A 19,726-nucleotide genomic window follows, 5' to 3' on the forward strand; every position below is an offset into this window, starting at 1 on the left:
CCTCGGTGCTAAATGAATAATTATTATTATTCTTTTAGGCCAAGGTTAGTCAGCGTCCCTGGGAACAATGTGGCATTATTGCCTGGCCTTTCTTTGTTCCAAACTGTTGAAAAACAATAAGACTGCATTGTGGAGGGAGGGCAGATGGTTATCTCCGATCAACGGCAAGATCTTTTGGCTATATTAATGGCAGGAGGGCTGTTGTCCGCAACCCAGCACCCTCCCTCGACAGGAGAGAGCACAAACAGACATTAACGGTGAATAACGGCAGAATGGAAAGGGAGGGTGAGACTTGGATGTTGAAGGGGAAAGATTTTTCTGAAGCCTGTAAGCAGCAAATAGGAACCAGTTGCTGAGGCGAAGTCATGTTTGGCAGGTCTTGGACTCCAAATGGTCACATCCCAGCTGAAGAAACTAATCAATGGATTCCTTCCATGCCTTCTGCGAACACTGAGCCATTGAGCGGCTCAGCTGGAGTTCAGAGCCAGGGCTTTCATGTTGCAGGCTCTGAAGTGAACACAAATTAAGGCAGCCGCTAGGACGGAGCTGAGTTCGAAGGAGAGACTCAGCTGCCCTGGGAGGAAATTTCTGTCCGCAGCCTCTCCGTTCTTTTCCCTCTCCTCTCCTCCACTTTGACTTCTTTTGCCCCAGGGGTGCTTCTGGAAGCGCTTCTCCTGGTCCTGCAGGGAGGGGGGGGCTGTGCATCGCACGAGCAGAACAAAGCAGAAATTTGGGGAGCAGGGGTGGGGGTGAGGCGGAGGAGCTCAAAGCCTCGCCGCAGCCATGCTGCACCAAGCTGTGGCGTCGTGTCATCAGCTTTGCGGGATCAGCGCTGAGCCGGCATGCCAGGAGCGTGTGTATCTTCTCTAATAAAAAACACACAAGCTGCAAGAAAGGTCTTTATTAGAGCCTTTGTACTGGCCCAGAAGAGAAGGAGCCTCATTACAGGTGCATTGGACTTGAGCCAGTCCTGAGGACTGTAACGCTCAGAGGCGAGGCCGAGCCAAACGCATCAGCCCACGGGAGCAGGGCTGAAGCGCAGGCACCGGAGAGGCAGCTGATGCCCCTGGTGCCGATTTTTACTCTTTTTTTAACCTTAATTTTTAACTTTTATAATCGGCGGCTCCTCTGCTCCATGCGGGGGCCGTCTCTGCTGGGGGGAGCCTTCTCCCGCACCGTGTCAGCAGCTCGTCCCCGTCAGCTCGGGCGCGACACCACGGCCTCGCTGCGTGCCTCGCCTTCCGCGTGTGTCTGGGGACTGTGGTTTGCTGCAGGAGGCCGCGCTCGCTCTGAGCGGCGAGGATCACCGAGCACCACCGAGCCGGGGGAGCAGTCGGCTCATTTCAATACGGCTGGGACCGCAGGTGCTTTCTGATGGCTTCGCCGCCGCAGCCAGCTGCGTAACTGGGCCCCCCGCGCCCTCCCAGCCCGGCCCCGCTCCCCGCCGCGCACCGCAGCCTGAGCGGGGACCTGGCGCTCGCAGCGCTCCGAGCAGAGTGTGGGAAGGGGAGGGAAGGGAAAGGAAGGGAAAGGAAGGGAAAGGAAGGGAAAGGAAGGGAAAGGAAGGGAAAGGAAGGGCCGTCAGGCTGCGATCGCTGCCTCGGGTTTCTCTTCCCAAGCTGCTCTGGAAGGGCTGCTACAGAGAGGCAGCTGCTGCTTCTGAATCCCCTTCTGGTTTTGAGCTAGAAACTGCTCAGCCTCCTCTCTGCAGTCTCTTCCTTCAGTCACTGCTGTCCATCTCCTGTGGGGTAGAGGGGGAAAAACCAAACACAGGACGGGTGCAAGCCCGTTATCCTACATGGGGAGAGGCAGTGGGGACCACGCTTTACTCTTGCAGCCATCCTCTTTGCACTCGCGGATTCCTGTGGTGGGTTCCAAACAGGGATGCTCAGCCTCGTGCCCTGCCTGCTGCACCGAGCACAGCTCAGAGGTTCCCCAAAGCACGCAGGGATCCGTGGGGAGCGGTTGGGTGCTGGTCACACGGTGAATCACTGGTCCTACCCTGCCGCCGCTGGTTTTCGGTAAGAATGGGGAACTGAACTTGCAAGTGGATGGTGAATGGGAAACGGAGTTGCTTGTAAAATTGGAAATACAAGAGCTCGTCAGCAGGTGAGGCACCTGGAGCTAGCTGCCCCCCTGCCTTTGCCAGCGTTGGAGCATCCTGAGCGATCTGCGTAGGTAAAAGCGGCGGCTTGCATCGGGCTCTCGCTTTCTGGCCCCGCGCCTCACGGCTTCCTTTAGTTACACCGGCTTTTCTTCTATAAATACGCCTCAGGCGAATGAGAAAGGCAGCCCTGAAGCAGCTAGAAATAATTCTGAGCTGTAACATTTGCATCCGCAGCCGATCTTGATGTTTGAAGGTTTCTGTTGTACTTGCAAGTGGGACCCTGGCTCCTGCTGGGGGGCTGCAGGCGGCCCCGAAGCCCGGCCGCTGACGCGCTGGGCCCCGATCGCCCCGTTACGGCCGGGACGTTCCCCCGGGGCCAGCTTTGATCAGAGCTGGTCCCTGCCAGCGTCTCAGGGGCTGCCGAGACTTTCTGAGCGAGAGAACCACAAACGCTGGTTGCTAATGTCATTTTTTTTTTTTTTTTTACACTTGTACCGGTAAATTGCCGTCTGTGAGTCATAATCTCCTTTCTGCGCTGCCGTTTGTGGTCTGCAGTTTTTGCTACCTAAATATAATAAAAACATGGTTTTGTGTGAAAACCGATATTCTTCTGTTAAGCTCCCGGCCCGCCGGCACGATATCCATCGCGCATCTCTAAGAGCCTTTCTCTCCCCGCTCGCTTCCCAAACTTTGCTGTGCCTCCCCCGGCACCGTGTGCGCCCTGAAACCCCCCCCCCCCCCCCGCACCCCCCCAGCCCGGGGCGCGCCCGCCGGCAGCACCCACGGAGGGGGGCAGCACCCACGGGGGGGGGCAGCACCCACGGGGGGGGGCAGCACCCAGAAGCGGGGCAGCACCCACGGAGGGGCCAGGGGCAGGGATCGCCACCCGAGCCCTCGTTCCTGGTGGGGCTGTGGGGACTCGGGGGGTGGCCGCAGCCCCGCTTCTCGCCCCCCCCCCCCCCCCGCCCCCGCTCCGCTCCCCACCGAGCCGGGGCCGCCTCCGGGGCGGGAGCCGGGGCAGGACAAGGGGCAGAGGCAAGGCAGGGCAGGGCAGGGCAGGGCAGGGCAGGGCAGGGGAGGGGAGGGCAGGGGAGGGCCGGGCGGGTCCCTCCCCGCCGCTGTCACCGCTCGGGGCCGGCCCCCAGCGCCCTCCCCTCGGCGGCTCAGCCCGGGCCGGGGCGGCGGCGGTGGCGGCGGCGGGGGGGCGAGGCGGAGCGGAGCCGAGCGGCGAGGAGCGGAGCGGAGGAGAGGGGAGAGAGGGGAGCGAAGGCGCAAGGGGAAGGAGGAGGAAGAGGAGGAGGAGGAGGGCGAGGAGGAGGGAGGAGGAGGAAGCAGGCGCCCGGGCGCCCCGCTCCGCGCACGGCGGGGCGCAGCAGCCGCCCCCCGCTCCCGCTCCCGGTCCCGGTCCCAGCCCCGGCCCCAGCCATGAAGGCGGCGGTGGACCTGAAGCCCACCCTGACCATCATCAAGACGGAGAAGGTGGACATCGAGCTCTTCCCGTCCGCCGGTAAGCGCCCTCCTTCCCCCGGGGGGCTGCGGGAATCCCTTCTCGCCTCCCCGCTTCGGCTCCCGGGGGCGGCCGGGGGGGGGGGGATGGATATCTGCGGGTTTGGTGTTTTTTTTTTTTTTTGGGGGGGGTGGGCGAGCGGGGGGGTCCTTGCGAAGGGGACCCGCGAGCTGCAGGGGAGCGGCGCTGCCCGGCGGCACCGCTGGGGGAAGGCGAAGTTGCTTTCGGAGCGCTTTCAAGACTTCCCTCCCTCCTCCCAAAGAAGAAGCGCCGCACCCCAGCCGCCCTGGCTCACGCCTCTGGACCCCGAGCGGGGACGGGACGAGCCCCCCCGGGGGGGGGGGGGACGAGCCCCGCCGGGCTTTTAGGAGCCCCCCCGGAGTGTCCCCAAGGAGGGGGGCGCGGGGACCCCCGGCCCCCGCTGCAAACTCCCCGAGCGCAGCTCGGGCGGTGCTGAGGATGCCCCGCGTTTAAATCCGGAGAGCCCGCGGCTCTCATTTTTTTAAATACATTTTCCCCCCCCCCCCCCCCTTTCTGAAGAACTGGGTGGAGGAAGGGTGCTGGAGCTCTCGGGGATGATAGCAGCGTGTGACTGCGACGAGGCGTGTTTTTTTTTGTTGTTGTTGTCGTCCTAGCGATAAGTTTAGCTGCTGCTGGCTGTGGTTAATGCTGGTAGCTGAGTTTTTACCGTAATAAGGGCTCTTGGGCACATCCTGGTGCCGGCTGACCCCAGGCACTCAGCGGTGGCTTCTGCCTCGCTCCCGGGGCAGGGGACGGTGCTGGGAGCCTGCAGGGACGGAACTTGGCCTTGGGGACAAGACGCGGTCCCACTGCTTCCCCCCTCCCTGCCACAGCTCCCGCAGTGCTCGAGGGGAGGCTGCTGGGTTTTGCACAGGGCTGAAGGAAATGAAAACAGAGCTGTGCGTGTCTTTGGCAGTTAGCGAGTTTCTAGGAAATCCGGCAAGGGGGTCACGTCCCACCGGGCGATGTGATTTTGGGCTGCCGGGGGGACGTGGAGTGACAGCTGGCTGCTGGAGCGCGGGGGGCCGCGGCCGCGCAGTGGTTAGCGCTCAGGCTTAAAATAGAGCCTTGTGTGGGATCAGCTTGGCCGCAGAGAGCCCCAGTAAGTCAGCACACGTCTGTGGGATCCACACCGACGGGCTGCACGGGGTCTGATGTGGGGACAGCATCTTGTGCGTGACCCATCGCACGACAGTAGCGCGCAGCGGACCCGGCCGCCGGTCGCGGCTGTTGCAGTGCTCTGTGCCCCTGAGCAGGCTGAGCCTGGCTTTCAGGTGTGGGCTCCGAAGGGCCAGGCTTCAAAGTGCAGCGGGGATGCTGAGGATGATTTTCCAAAGCACCTTTGCAGGTTAAGCGAGAGGCTCTGGTGCAGCTGAGGGCCTGACTGTGTCTGTTTCCTAAAGCTTGGGTTAAAAGAATGTTTACTGGAGACTCACTCCCGTGCTCCAGGCCGTGACTGCAGGCTTCTCGCAGAGGAAGAAAACGGGAGAGGAAGAACACCTGGTTCATCGGGGCAGGGCCGGGAGGATGTGGGGTTTGTTTGTCGTTCAATTCAGACCAAATATCTGTTGAAATTCAAACATCTCCTGGCGTGGGTGACAGCGTGTTACTGAGGCGTCTTTGTTGTTTAGGTGTTGGAGCATGGGATCAAGGTAATTGCCTTTTCCCTCAAGTGAGGACGCAGCGTTTTGTGCTGCCTTAAGTTCATTTTCTTCTGTGAAAGCTCTTTTGCAGCTTATGTCAGCAAGCAATTTTTAGCGTTGACCCAAAGTTTAAACTTTGGCAGGAAGAGCGCTGAAAAACAAAAACCAAAAAGGTAAAAAAGAGCTGACTCCCTATCGACTTCAGCTGCAGTTGCTTCTGTTTTGGTGGCTGTGCTAACACTGAGCCAGAAAGGTCAGTGTTGTCAATTAGCTGGCTTAACCTCATTTCCCCTGTAACTTTTCAGAGAATGCTGCAGCTTTCTTGCACGGTCGGATTGATGCTGAGAGAGGGAGCATGGATGCGGGGAGCTTCTGTTTCAGGCATCCATCGATGCCCTAGATAGGAGATGTCAAGTTTTCTCTACTCCTGTCTGTTTGGCAGTGCTGCTGATGCTGAGGTCTTGCTCGCCCAGCCCTTGGTCTCTTTGAGGAATCTGCCACCAAATGTGCCCCTTGTCCTCCTTTTGAAATGGGCATCGGCCTCAAAATGAGTCTGGCCCCTCGTTCCTTTACGTGCCAGCAAGGCAGCAAATCTGCTCCACAGCATCCACAGGGTTAATGCTAGGCAGGGAGAATCGTTCCAGGCAGAGGTTTTCAATTGTGCGAGATGTTTCATGTGCCAGGTGCTCGATGCCCTGTAAAACTGCAGAGATGCGTTGGCTGCACTGCAACGTCCCCTCCTTGCCTTGAAATGAAAGCCCGCTCCAAGCACACGTGCAGGCAGCCCCTGCGTGTAGGAGCGAGCTTTGCAGCGTGTCCAAAGGGTTTAAAAATAACCTAAAGGGGATGTGAAGTTGTACAAAGCTCCCAAAGCCAAGTTCCCCTGCTGCTGCCAGCAAGAATGTGTGAGGGAGATGAGTAGGTCAGGAACCCAAACACCACGGTGGTGGGCTCCTGCTTTAATGTGCAGGCTGTGTGTGTGGGGGTTTTCGTCGTAATGGTACGATGGACCGTATGCTAACACGGTTTTGATTGCAAATATGTGGCTGATCCACCAGTGGGATGGTGGGATTTAGTTTACAGCCTTCTTTTTTTTTCTTCTTTTTTTTTTTTAATCACAGTTGAAAGTTCATCGTCTGAAGTCAGAACCCAAACCAGGTAAAAATCGACCCTGATGGGAACTTAACATTGCAACTGGTAAATGCTGCCTGCTGCAGATCAATTTGTTTCCTCCACTTCTGCAGAGCTCTGGTTGTTCTCTGCGGTCAGAGTTAAAAGCAGCTCCGCAGCCCTCGCTGGAAGCTGGCAGAGTGTAATTGGGACTCCCAAGTGCTGAGAGAGAACTGCGTTTCTTGCTAATGAGGCTGCTGACTTGCTGCCCCGGGGCTTCCCACAAGGTACTGCAGGAGGGCTGCAATGGCAGGCAGAGATGCTGGGCTCTGTCCTCCTGCATCCGCTCCCCTCTCGCTTCCTTCCCCTGTAGGTGCGGCTCGGTGCTGGGCCTGCTCCTGCCTGGCGTGAAACCAGGACTCAGTCTGCCTCCAAATCCCGGCTCCGGGAGGCGGCAGGACACCCCGTCCGTCCCTCCCGGCGCTTCCCATGCGGACCCCGAGGACAGCCGGGACGCAGGCGCGTTGTTTCCGTTCGCCTGTGTGTGGGTGGCATCCCAGGGGTGTGTTTTTATCTGGCGGGAGCCCTTCCCTCTCTTTGGGGTTTGGGACGTGGTCAGTTCAGGGCTGAAGCAAGATTCCTGCTGCTGCAGGGTGCAGGGAAGTGGACAGGCTCCGCGCAGCGTGTATTTGGGTGGAGGACCTGCTGCATCACACAGCCTCCCGTAGCCGGGTCAATCTCTTCTTCTTGGCCTTTGCTTTCACTTTTAGCGTACACAAAAGAGGGAGTTGGTATTTAATGCAAATGTTCTGTCAAGCGGCTGCCCCCCTGCGCTGCGCCTTGCTGCAGGGAACTGGCCAAGTGCTTTACACGCCCGAATGCGTCTTCATTACACGTCTTAGGATGGCGGCCTGGAGAACCCACGTCCCCAAACACACCTCTGCTCCCCAGTCCGTGTGCGCACAGAACAGGGTCAGCAGCCACCCGTCCAAGGGACTATTCCTATCTCTGCCTGACTCAGTTTCCCTGTTCCCTGGTCCTGGTGGCTTGCACGGCCACAGTCTTGCGTGCAGGGTGAAACCCAGCACCGAAAAAAAAACCAACCAGCAGTTGCCTCTCTCTCTGCTTCAAGTTCTTCCCTGACCTCTCCTCTGCGGTGCTGGTGCTGGAGAAGCGTTTGCCAGCGCTCACTGGGACGGGCTGCGTGCACGCAAACTGCACCAGGGTTTGCCTGGAAACCCAGCAAAGCCCGGGGAAAGGAAACGCTGAAGGGTGAAGAGATTTCAGGGCGGCACAGAATTTTATCCGGCGTCTTTCTGAATGTTTTTGCGTCTGCATTGACAGCAAAGGTGAGAGCTCCTCTTTGGCTGTGGATTGTTCAGTGTGGGCATGAATCCTCAGCTGGCAAGAGGGAGACTCTAATAAACTGAGGGCCTCTGGCTCCTGTGGCATTTTCGATGCTGATTGCCGGTGGAGGAGGTGAGAACTTGAGCTGAAAAAGAGCAATTATCTTCCTATGCACTTACAAAATGCCCATCACTGTGGTATCCAGCTAGGATGGGGGAACAGTTTCCCAGGAGGGAGGAGACTGTCTGCATCTGTCTTTCGCCAGCCTTTTTAGCGTCAACTTGCGTCTACTTAAGGAACAAAGCTGTGAAAAGAGCTGGAAAGGGGGCAGCTGATGATGCCCTGTGCACCCTTCCTTCACCCTTCGTCCTTCAGGGATCCACGGCCTGCAGTGCGTCCCCGACTGCGGCGCTCGTAGCTTCGGTACAGGGAGCAGGGATGTTTGCAAGAAAGAGGAGCAAAGCCCCACTCCTTCCTCTTTTTCATCGTGTACTCCCCAAAGCGCGTAACAACTGTGCAATTACAGTGTAGTTACACGAAGTGGCCTCTAATCTGCCGTGTAATTACGGCGTGCTATGCTTTGATAAGCCTTATAAAAAGAAGGGATAACACAGTCCCGTGCGGGAGCGAGCTCTCCAAAGGGAGCCGAGGAGCAAGCTGTCTGCCGTCCCGCTGCCCCAAATCCCGAAGGGGTTGCTGCAGTTAGGCCTGGAGGTGACAGCCTGATGCTGGAGGCGAAATGGAAGGCGGCTTCGTGTCCTCCTCCTGTGCTGTTGTGGTGAGAGCAGACGTGTCTCGGGCACTCAGATGCTTCTCAGGTGCTACCTCTCAGGGAAGAGGTAGGTGTGAGTCAGAGCAGACTCGTCTGACTCTGGTGTAGGGGTGTAAGCATGCAGGGCTGTCGCACTGAGTGACGGCCTTCAGTTGTAGTACTTCAGGCGGGATTCGGGGGAAGAAAGGAACAAATCCACGTGCATTTGTCCCAGACGATTAAAGAGAACCTTTTCCTCTCCGCGCCGTCAGCTGGTACTTGCGTGGGCACGTGAGCTGCCCGAAGGTGAGCAAACCTTATTTAGGAGAGATTTAGGAGAGCAAGTGGCCCTGCTGTCCCCGGGATGAACTGAAAGGATCGAGCTGCTGGCATCCTACAGGCTTATGCATTTTGCTCGGGGGAACACCCGAGCTTGGTAGGGCGGTGCCAGGGCCCCAACTGAAGCGAAGCCGGGAGGGACGATCGAAGCCGGGAGGGACGATCGGCTTTGCTTGAAGATGCAGATTCCCCTGGGGGCAGGGGCTGACCGTTCGTGGCACCGTGAAGCTGGGGACCCCGACACGAGCGGTGGGGACCGACCGAAATCCGTCTTCCCCAGATTCACTTGTCGGCCGTGAGTTACGGGCCAGTTTGCAGCTTGTCCAAATCAGCCTTGCTCCGCCGAAGCCAGGGATATATGCTCTGATCCAGCGTAAAGCCTCAGCGCTGCAGAAGCCAGTGGGACAAATCTGTAGCTGATACAAACTCTGCAGCTGTCTGGCAGCCAAAAATTGGGCCTGCGTCCCCTTTTTTTTTTTTTTTTTAACCCGCGACATAGTTATGCATCGCAGCTCTTTTGTTCCTCTTCCGTGACTAAGCTGCTCACTGCCTTGTTTCTTTTTTTTTTTTTTTTTTCCCCCTCGTTGTGTAGTTTATAATCTCCCAACTAGATACAGAAAAAAAATTTGTTTGCAGTGCCGGCCAAGAAGGCTCTGGTTTCACTGGCATCGGGCCATGCTTACATCCCCAGTCAAAATACTGCTGGTTAAACAATAAATATTTATTGATTCTCCTACAAGCTTCTACATTTTTCCCAGGTGCGGTGGAATTTGGGGGGGCGGGGGGGCCACTTGAGTCCTAAAGAGGCTTCGTTTGGGCTGCAGCGGCTGTGCCGGGTTTCTGTGGAATTTACTTTTGCTCTTCCTGATGACAAAATTGTGAGATGGCTCCGGAGATAGCAGCTCTCCCGCGGGCTGGGATGCGAAGGGGAGCCTCGCAGGCTGGCTTTGGTACCGCTCTGTGTCTCCGGGCATTCAGTCCCTGGTTCTGCTCCATTCAGCTGCCTGTCCAGACTGCCCCAGGTTGCAGGATTTGTGCCCGCGACTGCTGCAGGCTCTGGTGGTAATTAGGTGAAAATGTGCAAATCTGCAAGTCGCTTTATCTGCCTGAATATCTCCTTGAATAAGGGAGTGACTCCTGTCCAGAGGCGATCCGTAGTTCAACGTCTGGTCCAGAGAGATGGCAAAAAAATAAAAATGAAAAAACAAATACAAATCAGGGTGGTTTCAGTTAGTAATTTGGTTAAAGGGCTCAGCCTTCGTATCTAGACTGTAGAGAACTGCTGGGTCTGAAAGCCTGTAACATTAAGAGGCTGCAAAAGTTTGCACGCAAAACCTGAGCTTCTGCAAGGCCGCGAGCGTTCAGAGGGCAGCAAAACTCGCGGTGCTTGCGTTCAGAGGTGCTCAGAGTTGTTCTGTTCTCTTGTGGTGGGTGGCTCGGTAACTTCTGGCTTATTTAGCTGGGGAGCAAACCCAGGGCTGCTCACCGTTGCTCGCCTCTTTCTGAACTGTGAGGTGAAACTGCACATCTTTGGTGTTGTTTTTTTTTCTTTTTTTTTTTTTTTTTTTTTTTCTTTTTGCCACTCAGTCGGCAAATATGTGAGGTTTGGTTTGGTCTTGGTGACATGAATGGCATCAAGCCACTGCGACGACGTCTGCCCGTGCAGGGCCATGTTTGCACGGTACGTTTTTCCCCATCACCTCCCCGATCTCGCGGATCTTGCACAGCTTTGGGGCGCGTCTCGAATCACGGGCGATGCCCGGCACCCTCCGTTCAGCGCCCTGCTCCATGCACTGCACGCCAGCTTTGCTGTATATCTGCAAGAAGCCCGGGTGCTGTGCTGTGCAGTCCTGCATCTGGGTCCTCTGGAGCAATGTTCCTGGCCTGAAAAATACCCTCCTAGAGCTCAGTCGTTTGCAAACACAAGGAATAGATAGCAGCTTTCCTTCCTAGAAAGGAAAATCCCCTTGTTTCTGTGGTTCTCTCTGGGAGACCACTGTTGTGGGTCCTTAGAGGATTTTGGAGACCTCCTGTGCACGTGGAGCTGCATCGCGGGTTGTTGGAGTCTCCAGTTTTGACCCATGATCGCTGTGTGCTATGTTAGGAAGCCGCACTCACGGGACGTTAGGAGCTTCCACGATGCCCTCTGAAGCACCTCCAGCTTAATTATAGATTGAGAGGCCGCACCTTTTGCCTGAGGTGCTCGACGTAGCAGGGCAGCAGCTTCTCTGCAGGAACAAATCGGCTGCGCAGCCCAAACGAGACGGAGCAGCCATCCCCTGCCCCAGGTGTTCGACTTCTCCTGGCCTTACGGCAGAAGCAGAGCCCTCCATCCATCCCAGGCGGTCGGTGCACGCACACACGGCACAATTCAGGCCGCGACAAGTGTCTGCGGTGCGCCGAGCCCTGCGCCCTGGATGGGTTTGTAGCAGGGGACTGGTCCCCTGTAGGATGTGGCCCTGCCCCAGAGCGGTGCAGGAACGCCTCCCTCTTGCTGGGATGGCTGCGGAGCTGCAGGCCAGCTCCTCGCCCCAGCTAAGCATTCCGAGCTTGTTAATGAATGAAACGCGTTTTCTTACATGGAGGGGATTTTAAATTGGCTCCACATGGATTATGTATGTTGTCGCACTTTCCCGGAGGGTGATGGCATGATTAGGAATGTGGGTTTGATGAAAGAAGCCAGACACTGAGTCAAAAGCCGAGCGGCTCCCCGCTCCCTCCCCTCCCGGTGCCCCCTCTCCCCCCATCTCATTTAAAATATTTGACGTGGTTCCAGGGCATTCTTCAGATGGCTGCAAGAGGAACAAGCCAGTGGGGCTTTGCCGTGTGTTCATGTGCACCATGCCTGGGGTGCTCAGCCCCAAAACCCCAGGGGAACTGATTCTGTCGTCTGACACCAAAAGATGGCAAGGAGAAAGGCTCAGAGACCTATTTTTAGGGGAAACTGAGGCACAGAGCCACCATTACGCTGCAGCAAGGGCACGGGGACATCCCCTGCTGTGTGCTCCCGGTCTCCCCCTGCTTTCCATGAGCAGGTTTTCTGGTTCCCCCCGGGAAGCAAGAGTCCCGCGCTGCAGGATGGGGGCTGTGTGTCCTCTTGGTGGCAGCGGGCTGGGATTTGAGCTCCCGGAGGTGAGGATGCTGCCTCTGGAGGGAGGTCTCTGGATGAAAAGTGCTGACTAAGGGAAAGCTGCCCCAGAAACTGGAGCCGGACACTGGGAAGTGCTTTGGGGTTTGTTTTGTGTTGCTTTCTTTTCTTTTCCTGTTAGCACCATCTATCACAGTAATCAAAATGTGGCTTTTTGACCCACATGAAAGTTTTTTTTTCTTTTTTTTTTTTTCATAGGTGTCTGCATGTGTTTGTGCAAAACCGCTCTGTTTTGGTCAATGTTCTGGAAGCTGTAGAGCAGCAAGGCGTTTTTTTTTTTTTCTTTTACCTTTTAGTTTTGAGAAGTTGTTTACGGAAACCTGAACCATCATAAGAACCAACTTGCAAAAGCTGAGCACTCCTGGCTTTTTCCATTGAAAAAAATTAAAAAAAGCTGTAGTGGAACACGTGAAGCTCAGGCTTTTTTTACACATCATTGTTAGAAGCGGTTTTCCAGCGCAGTGCCAAGCGCTTTCTCTTTTAAACCGCTCAAGGCACGTTACCCAACCCCGCGTCCCTCCGAACAGCTCGGTGGGGTCGGTAAATGCGATTACCCCAGCTTTGGAGCCGGAGCGGGGGAAAAACTCGTCTGCTCCGTCCTCGTCGGGCAGATGCGGCGGCATTTCTCGGAGCCCTGCCCGTGAAGGGACGCGGTGAGATCCGGGCTCGCCGTCGCGGTCCCGTCCCCGGTTCTGGGAAGCGCGGTGCCGCCGCGAAGCCACGCGCGCCTCGTGCCGCCGTGCTGGGAAAGTTTCGATTTCCAACGTCAGCAGTGGGGTTTCGGGGCTGTCACGGTAGCCGTGGCCCAGCAGGGTACTTAGTCACTGGCGCTGTTTTCCATCCCTTTAAGCGGCTCCAGATTTGGAGCTGGCTCTAAAGCTCGCGACTTGAAAGGCCCCGGCCGTGCGTGTGTTTTGCCTTCGAGCTGGATGACTCTTGCATGTTCCTGCGTTCAAACGGCTGAACCCCGAGCAGCCGCTGCCATATGGATCCTATAGAGTGACCCGGCGCAACCAGCGGAGGAGCGGCTTACGTCAACGGGGCTCGGAGGGACGGGGCTGGCGGAGGCTGCTGGTGCCAGGGCTGCACCAGCACCGAGCCCGCGCCCCTTGGCATCTGCAGGCGTGCTTTGGGTGTGCTTGGGCTGCCGGTGCCAAGCGGTCATTGAAAGCCGGAGTTAGGCTTCTGGGTAGCCTAAAAAAAAAAAAAATAGAAGGGGAAATTGGAAAAAAAAAGAAGAAAAAGAAGAAAAGCAAAGGGGAGGGATAGTGTGCCTTTAAACAGCTGCGCGCCAGCGCCTGTAGCTGCGCTCGCTAACCCGGTGACTAATTCCCCGCGCAGCCTGCGGCCAAGCCCGGCCGTGTCCCCGCCGAATGCGTGCGCGGGGCCGAGGAGTCATCGCAGCCGTCCCCTCCCTCCTTTCATCCCGCTGCCGCCCCGCCGCTCCCCGTGGCAATTTATTTACTCATCTGGAGGGCACAGCCCGGCGGTCTCTTGACTCAGCAGTCCGGGGCCGATGGGAGCCGCGGGAGCGAATTCCAGGCAAAGAAACAATCTCATGACTTGTCTCGGAAAAGATTGCTCCGAAAAGATCCCCTTACGGTCACGGAGTGCTCCATGCCCGCGCCTTCGTCAGAGCCCTGACGAGGCTCGCGATTTCCCAACCTCGGGGAGCCGGGGCGGCGAGCCAGGGCAGCCCGGGGGACTTGGTGGGAGTTGCTCCTCAGAAAGGAGAGGGGGGCTCGGAGACAGCGGAGCCCTGCAGCCGGTGCCTGCCCCCCTCTGGGCACAGGGGTGCGGGGATGTGGAGCTGGCTTGCCAGGGCAGGGAGCCCAGAGCCGGGCTTTGGGTTGCTTTTTGGGTCATTCATCCTTTTACTTCCCCCACTTTCCAGGGATTTAAAAACCCTTCCTTCGCCTCCAGGCGATTTTGGTTCTTCCATCAGTGTTTGCTAGCTGCCTTCCAGGCACCAGCCTTCCCTTCCTAAGGCACCACGGGCAACTTATGAACCATATTTATGCTTCTTAGCCTTTTTTTTTTATTTTTTCTTTTGACACTACACGTCTCTCTCACCCTGGCCGTTTCCCCCCACCTCCTCCCCATCGAGAGTCCCCTGAGTCCCATCCCCTTCTGAAAGGCACTTTGGGAGGTCTGCTCGCCTGCCCAGTGCCCTCCCACTGCCTCTGGGGACGGGCTGGGATGAGACCAGGTCGGTAAGCGAGGACCTTTGCAAACCTGCATTTTGCTGGCCCCGTGGGTGGGCAGGGCTGCCGAGCTGACAGCTCTGGGTGCCTCGTCCTCCTCCTCACCCTGCCTCGAGGCTCAGGAGGCTGCGACCTCAGGGACTGTGCCGGCGTCCCGTGCTGCCTTTGGAGATGCCTGCAGGCAGGAACCAGCCCGTGGCTCCTGCTCCCCGTACCCTTACTGGTTTCGCCCCAGCCCCTGAGCAGGGCTGAGGGCAGCGGGGACGTTCGCTCCCACGAGCCACCCAGCCCGGTCCCTGCTGCAGCATCCCGGGGCTTGTTTCGAAGGATTCCCGGAGTTCCTGACACCAGCTCCCTGCTCCTGAGTAGCCGAATGACACCCCCACCCCCTTCTCCATTTGCGTCTCCTCCTAATAGCCTCTTGGCCCGAGCAGCCGAATTCAATCAGCCCTTTCACCATCTGCTCCCAGGCACTTCTGCCGGGGAAGGCTCGGGGCCAGCGAGGCTGTAATTCCTTAATAGCTTCCGGATGCTGCGCGCAGGGTGGATGCGAGGCTGCGAGCATCTCAGCCTCTCCCCCCTCTTCTCCGCAGCCCGTGCTGAGGTTTCCAAACTCGGGGCTTCCCCTGGGCAGGTCGGAGCACCTCCAGCCCCCCAGTTTGTCCCTGCCAGCCCTCGGTGATCCAGGCTGAGGCCAGTAGGTGACATAATCCCCGTCCTGGACAGCCCTTGGCGCCGGGACGGGGATGACTAAAGCCGATGGGGCAGCCCAGCCTGCCTTTGGCTGCCTTCCCCCGCTCACTCCCACCTCCCTCGTCTGGCCCAGTCGCTGCTCTGGTCCCTGTCCCGGTGGGAAGTTTCCTAGAAGTCGGAGTTGGAAGAGGAGGCCTTGCTGGGGTCATTTGGGAAGACCCCTGCTCTCCTTTGTGGGGCTGCTCGAGAGCCTGCAGGTTGCACGGGGCAGCCTGAATGGGGCAAAGCCCTGGTTTTGGGGAGGGCTGCGCTCCTGCCTACCTGGCGCCTGAAACACGGCTGGGGAGAGGGATGGAGCAGGTTTATTTCCGGGGCTCTTCAGCCGCCTTTGTGCTTGGGAAAATCCCCTTTGTCTGCTTCAAAACAATAAAACCAGAAGGAGAACTAGAACTGTTCCTGGGACGTTGTGAAATGAGGTCTGTCTGGCACCAGTGTTCCCGAGGACTGTCCAGCGTGGGCCGGAGAGCTCTGCGGCCCAGGTTTCTCCCAGGGCTGTTTCTGGCCTCCACCAGTGCAGGAGCTGAGCTCGGTTCAGTCTCCTCTTAACTTACATGGAAATACTGAAGTGTGGAGAAAAGAAAGTGGGGCCGGATTCATGCTTCCCGCCTTAAACCAAGGTGATTTCCTGCGCCCTTGGTCCCCTCTGTGGCTGACACCAACGCAGGGTCCCCTCCAGGGGATGCATCAGCTCTCCGAGGTGGGTGGGGAAGAGAATTCAGTCTCTTTCTGAGGACTTCAGGGAGCTCTGCACAGCTGGGGATGGGAGCGGGCTGTGTGCCGGCCGGCCTGGCGCTGCCCTTGGCCCCGCAGAGGCACCGTGTGCCCCAGCAGCGGGGACAGGGAGGTGAACCAGTGCCCGGCTGGCAGGCGGCGTCCCGGCATGGCCTCGTCCCTTGTCCCCTCGCTGCCCCAAGGCCAACCGCCGCCGGTCCCCGTGCACCTTCCTGCAGCAATACTTTCGCTTGCCCGGCTTTCAGCCCAGCCAGAAAAACCCTCCCCGTTTTTTGGCTGCTGGGCTGGTCTGTTGGAGCCTGCCCGTCTCCCGGCTGCTACATGGAAATGTTTTAGCTGCAGCGGGTGTAGAGCACATGCGATTCTTGTCCGTGGGACGGGACAGGACGGCGCGGAGCTGGCCGCTGCTGTGGTGCTCGTGGTACTCGTGGAGGTGTCCTCTGGGGCTCAGGACCTCTTGCAGCTGTGGGGTGGTGCCCTGGGGGGTGCCTGGTGCTCGTGGTGCTGGGGGAGCCCAGGAGATGAGTTTCTTTTCGTCCAGCCACCAAAGCAAAGAGAAGAGCTCCTTTGCTTTGAGGATCCCCAGCCCCTTCTGTTGGGTTGTTTTCTCCCCTCCTGTTAAATGATGCTGCTCTGAGGGATGCAGCTAGCGCAGGGGAGATGCGTGGGCTGTGCAATGAATATCGCAAGCTACTTCGGTTTTGATTTCAGCTGCAGGGGGCTGTTGTGTGTATTTGTGAGCCACTGAAAGAGAGGGAGGATACCTACAGAGTGGAGAGCTCAGGGTACTGGCAAGTGCAAGCCTTCATCGGCAGCAAACCCAGTGATGCAAAGAAGTAAATTCACGTACAGAGCAGGGGAGTTGGAGGTATACAGATCGTTACGCTACCTGCGATCTCTTGGCAGCAGCCAGCAGAGCTGACTGTTTGTTCTAAGGAGTTATAAATAATTTTGTAGATTAAAGTGATTGATTATCCTTGGTCTAATATTATTTAGTCAGAGCAAACAGTGCTGAGATTTGCCAGCCGCGCTCCGACCTCCCAACCCCGATCTGTTTGCCAAAGCCTGTGCAATTATTTGATTTCAAAGCTAAATACCCTAATCTCTCCTCGTCTCCTTTTGTAACTGCAAAGCCGGACGGCTCGGCCTGATACGGGAGGGCAGACCTGGAGCCCTCGTGCCCCGTGACAGGTCCCTGGGCAGAGAGGGCCGAGGTGACGCAGCGGGATGGGGACCCGGTGGTCGTGGTGTGACCGGGCTCCTCGTCCTCCTCCGCGGGTGCTGCCCGTGCTTCCTGGGCTGAGCCAAAACCCTGCTGCACGGGGAGAAAAAGATGCTATCCCAGGCCTAATAACTGAAGAAGGGCTTTCTCCGGGTGAGGCAGCGGCGGTCCCGGTGCAATCCACGGGGATGTGATACGCCGCAACTTGCGCTGCCCCGTTGAGCAATCGGCAGCGGTTTATCGCAGGCTTGGCTCTGCGTCTGCCTGGCGCTGCCCCGGAGCAAAGGGTTGGCCGGGGAGGCTGCGGAGGTGGGGTGGGCCGGGCGGCAGGAATCTGCAGCTGCAGAGCGATGTGGCAAGCTTCGCCCCCGTAGCCTGCTGCCCCGGGGCAGCGTGCGTGCTCGGGAGGTGACCCAGAGCTGCGGAGCCTTCCTTCCTCGCCGGCGGCTCGGTCGCTTCTGGCTGGCTGGCTTCGTGCTTCCTGCATCACGGGGACGTGTCCTGGGCACGAGGAATGCCGTAGGAGTATCTGTAGGCACCTCCCCCTCGAGGTCTGTCTGTGTTTTGCTCGCGCGCACACCAGCACCGTGCTGTCTGCGGCAGGTCCTGCCCTTCAGCTCGGACACGCCGCGGTGCACGGAGGAGAGCTGGCGAGTGGAGGAGAGCAGCTTTGATGTGGGGGGAGATATTCCGGGGCTCGAACCTCATCTTGGCCCGAGAGCGCTTCAGCCCGTGCCATGCCATGTGGGAGCCACGTGTCGGGCGTGACGTGGCACCGACGCAGCCCGGGGCAAGGGCTGATGCTGAGACACAGAGATCCGTTTATGCAGGACCTGGGCTGGAAATCAAGTGAAGGTTGGGGAATTCCTTGGGACGGATTGGAGGGGAAGGAAAAGCAGACGCTCGGCCAAGCCCCTCCTTTCATGTCTAATCCCGTTCTGAGGCCAGGAGAATTCGGGATCCCTTTCAGGACCAGTCTGGCAGTGGACTCCCAGTAGCAGGGACATCCGTGGAGTCCGTCAGCACCGGGAGCGTGTCGTGTCATGGTGCTGGACGGCAAAAACGACTGCTCCGTTTTTCATTCTGGGCACAGAGTCATTTCTTGTGACCACGGATATGCAGCGAAACCCTCTCGAGCTGTGAGGTTGTGTGTAGCTGCTAACAAAGCGTGTTGGCACGCACGTTGTCCAGGTGTGTCTGAGCAGACTTGGGGGTTGGGATCTGTTTGTGGGGTGGTGGAAGGCCGAAACGTGACCGAAAGTCCCTTGGCCCGCATCCCTGCTGCGAGGGGACGGCCCTGCCAAGAGATCTCAGCCTTCCCTTTTCACACTTCCTATCCTGACAGCATCTTCCTCACACAACGTCCTGCCGATTAACCTCAGCCCTGGCTTGCGACATCGCCGCTCTCCCTTTTCGGGAGGCTGTCACGTGCGGTTTGGCAGCGCGGTGCCTCCCCGGGGCAGAGCGGAGCGAGAGGCTGGAGGCGATGGAGCCGAATGCCCACTGCACGTCTGTCCTGCCCGCGTGTCCGGGAGGGCTTGGTACCTGGAGGAGAGACGCAGGGCTCGTTTGGGCAGGGAGGTGTGCGATCTGAACTGCTCGGGTGCGATTACAGCAGTGCCCCGATAGCACCTGGGCGTGCTCGTGCAGTCCCAACCAAATCTGCGCCACGGTGCTGGGGTGCCTCGTGCGCCAGGGATGAACCCTCCGGTCGTGTCGCTTCAGCAGAGGTGCCCGAGGTGGCATCGCCAGCCTGAGGCCCGAGGTGAGAACGGCACGAGGCCTGTTTTTCCCCTGGCTGGGAAGAAAGGAGGCTCTGGCGGACGGTGGGAAGTGCTGAGCACAGACCTGCACCGCTGTCTCCTCCTCGCAGCGCCGGAGCCCAGACGTGGGTTTGCCTTGGGACGGGCTCAGGCCGTGCTCCTGCGGCTGCGCAAACCTCAAGGGCCATTAAACCTCGCAGGGCTTCCAGCTGAACCAGCAGCGAGCAGGGAATTTCAAGAGGCTTCTGGGCCCAGGCGTGAGCCGGTTGAATACCTCGGGCACCGATCCAAGCAGCGAACGCGTATCTGGTTGTTTGCTCAGTCAGAATCACTCGGTTTGGGGAGTTGTTTTTTCGTTCCCCCCCCCCCCCCCCCCCATTCCTGTTGAGCAATTCGAGCTTTGCTGCAGGGACGTGGGGTGTGAGAAGCTGGGTTTTCGCTGCTGGTTTGTGGGGGAGCGTCTCCCGGAGCCAGGGCGCTGATGCGGGGCGGCTGACACAGGCGTGACCTGGGCTCGCTCTTCACACTTGACCTCCTTCCAGCCGGGGCTGGGTGTCCATTACAGGCTTTGCCGAGCCCACCCCGCGCTCCCATTAGTGTGTGTGTGCCTGTGCATGAGGATTAGAGCTATTTAGCAAAGCGGTTAGTGGGGATTAGAGTGAGTTAGCACAGGGGAAGCACGTCTCGTAGGAGAGCCGTAGCTCCGGGAGAGGCAGGGAGCGTCCTCCCAGCTCTGCTAAGGGGGGCTTGAAGGCAAAGCAGCCCGAAAACAAGATGCTAATCCCATAATCGGAGGGATGCCCTGGCTCATGTGATGTTTGCAAGGAAAATTAGGAGGGTATAGGGTGATAAGGGCCTGACCGCCAAAAGAAGAGGCTCGGACGCCTGGGCAGGAGTGGCTGGGGCACACGGAGAGGGTTTTTGCTGGCTCTGCTGGCTGCACCTCTTCGCAGCCTCCCGCCGTGGCCACCTGCAAGGTGCTGACCCGGGGGTTCAGCCTGCACACGCGTGGGCTTTGCACGGGTTGAATGAAACCCGGGCTCTGCGGTCAGGCCAGCCAGCGCGTTCGGGAAAGGCTT

The 19,726-nt window shown here is 58.3% G+C and overlaps 1 protein-coding gene across 4 annotated transcripts in view; it reads left to right on the forward strand.

Moving 5' to 3' along the window:
- Positions 1-19,726, forward strand: part of ETS1 (ETS proto-oncogene 1, transcription factor) — a 77,415-nt gene that overhangs the window by 25,756 nt on the left and 31,933 nt on the right. The window contains exon 1 of one of the 4 annotated variants that reach the window (XM_040534180.1): positions 3,330-3,614. The exons of 2 other annotated variants lie outside the window; for them this stretch is intronic. In XM_040534180.1, the coding sequence (XP_040390114.1) occupies positions 3,533-3,614 (82 nt within the window). In that variant the 5' untranslated portion in view covers positions 3,330-3,532. Of the gene's footprint in view, positions 1-3,329; positions 3,615-12,657; positions 12,663-19,726 lie in introns of those variants that run through there. One more of the 4 variants, XM_040534182.1, reaches the window with a different exon arrangement.

Source organism: Cygnus olor, chromosome 22 (assembly GCF_009769625.2).
Source record: "Cygnus olor isolate bCygOlo1 chromosome 22, bCygOlo1.pri.v2, whole genome shotgun sequence".
In the NCBI taxonomy this organism is placed as follows: Eukaryota; Metazoa; Chordata; class Aves; order Anseriformes; family Anatidae; genus Cygnus; species Cygnus olor.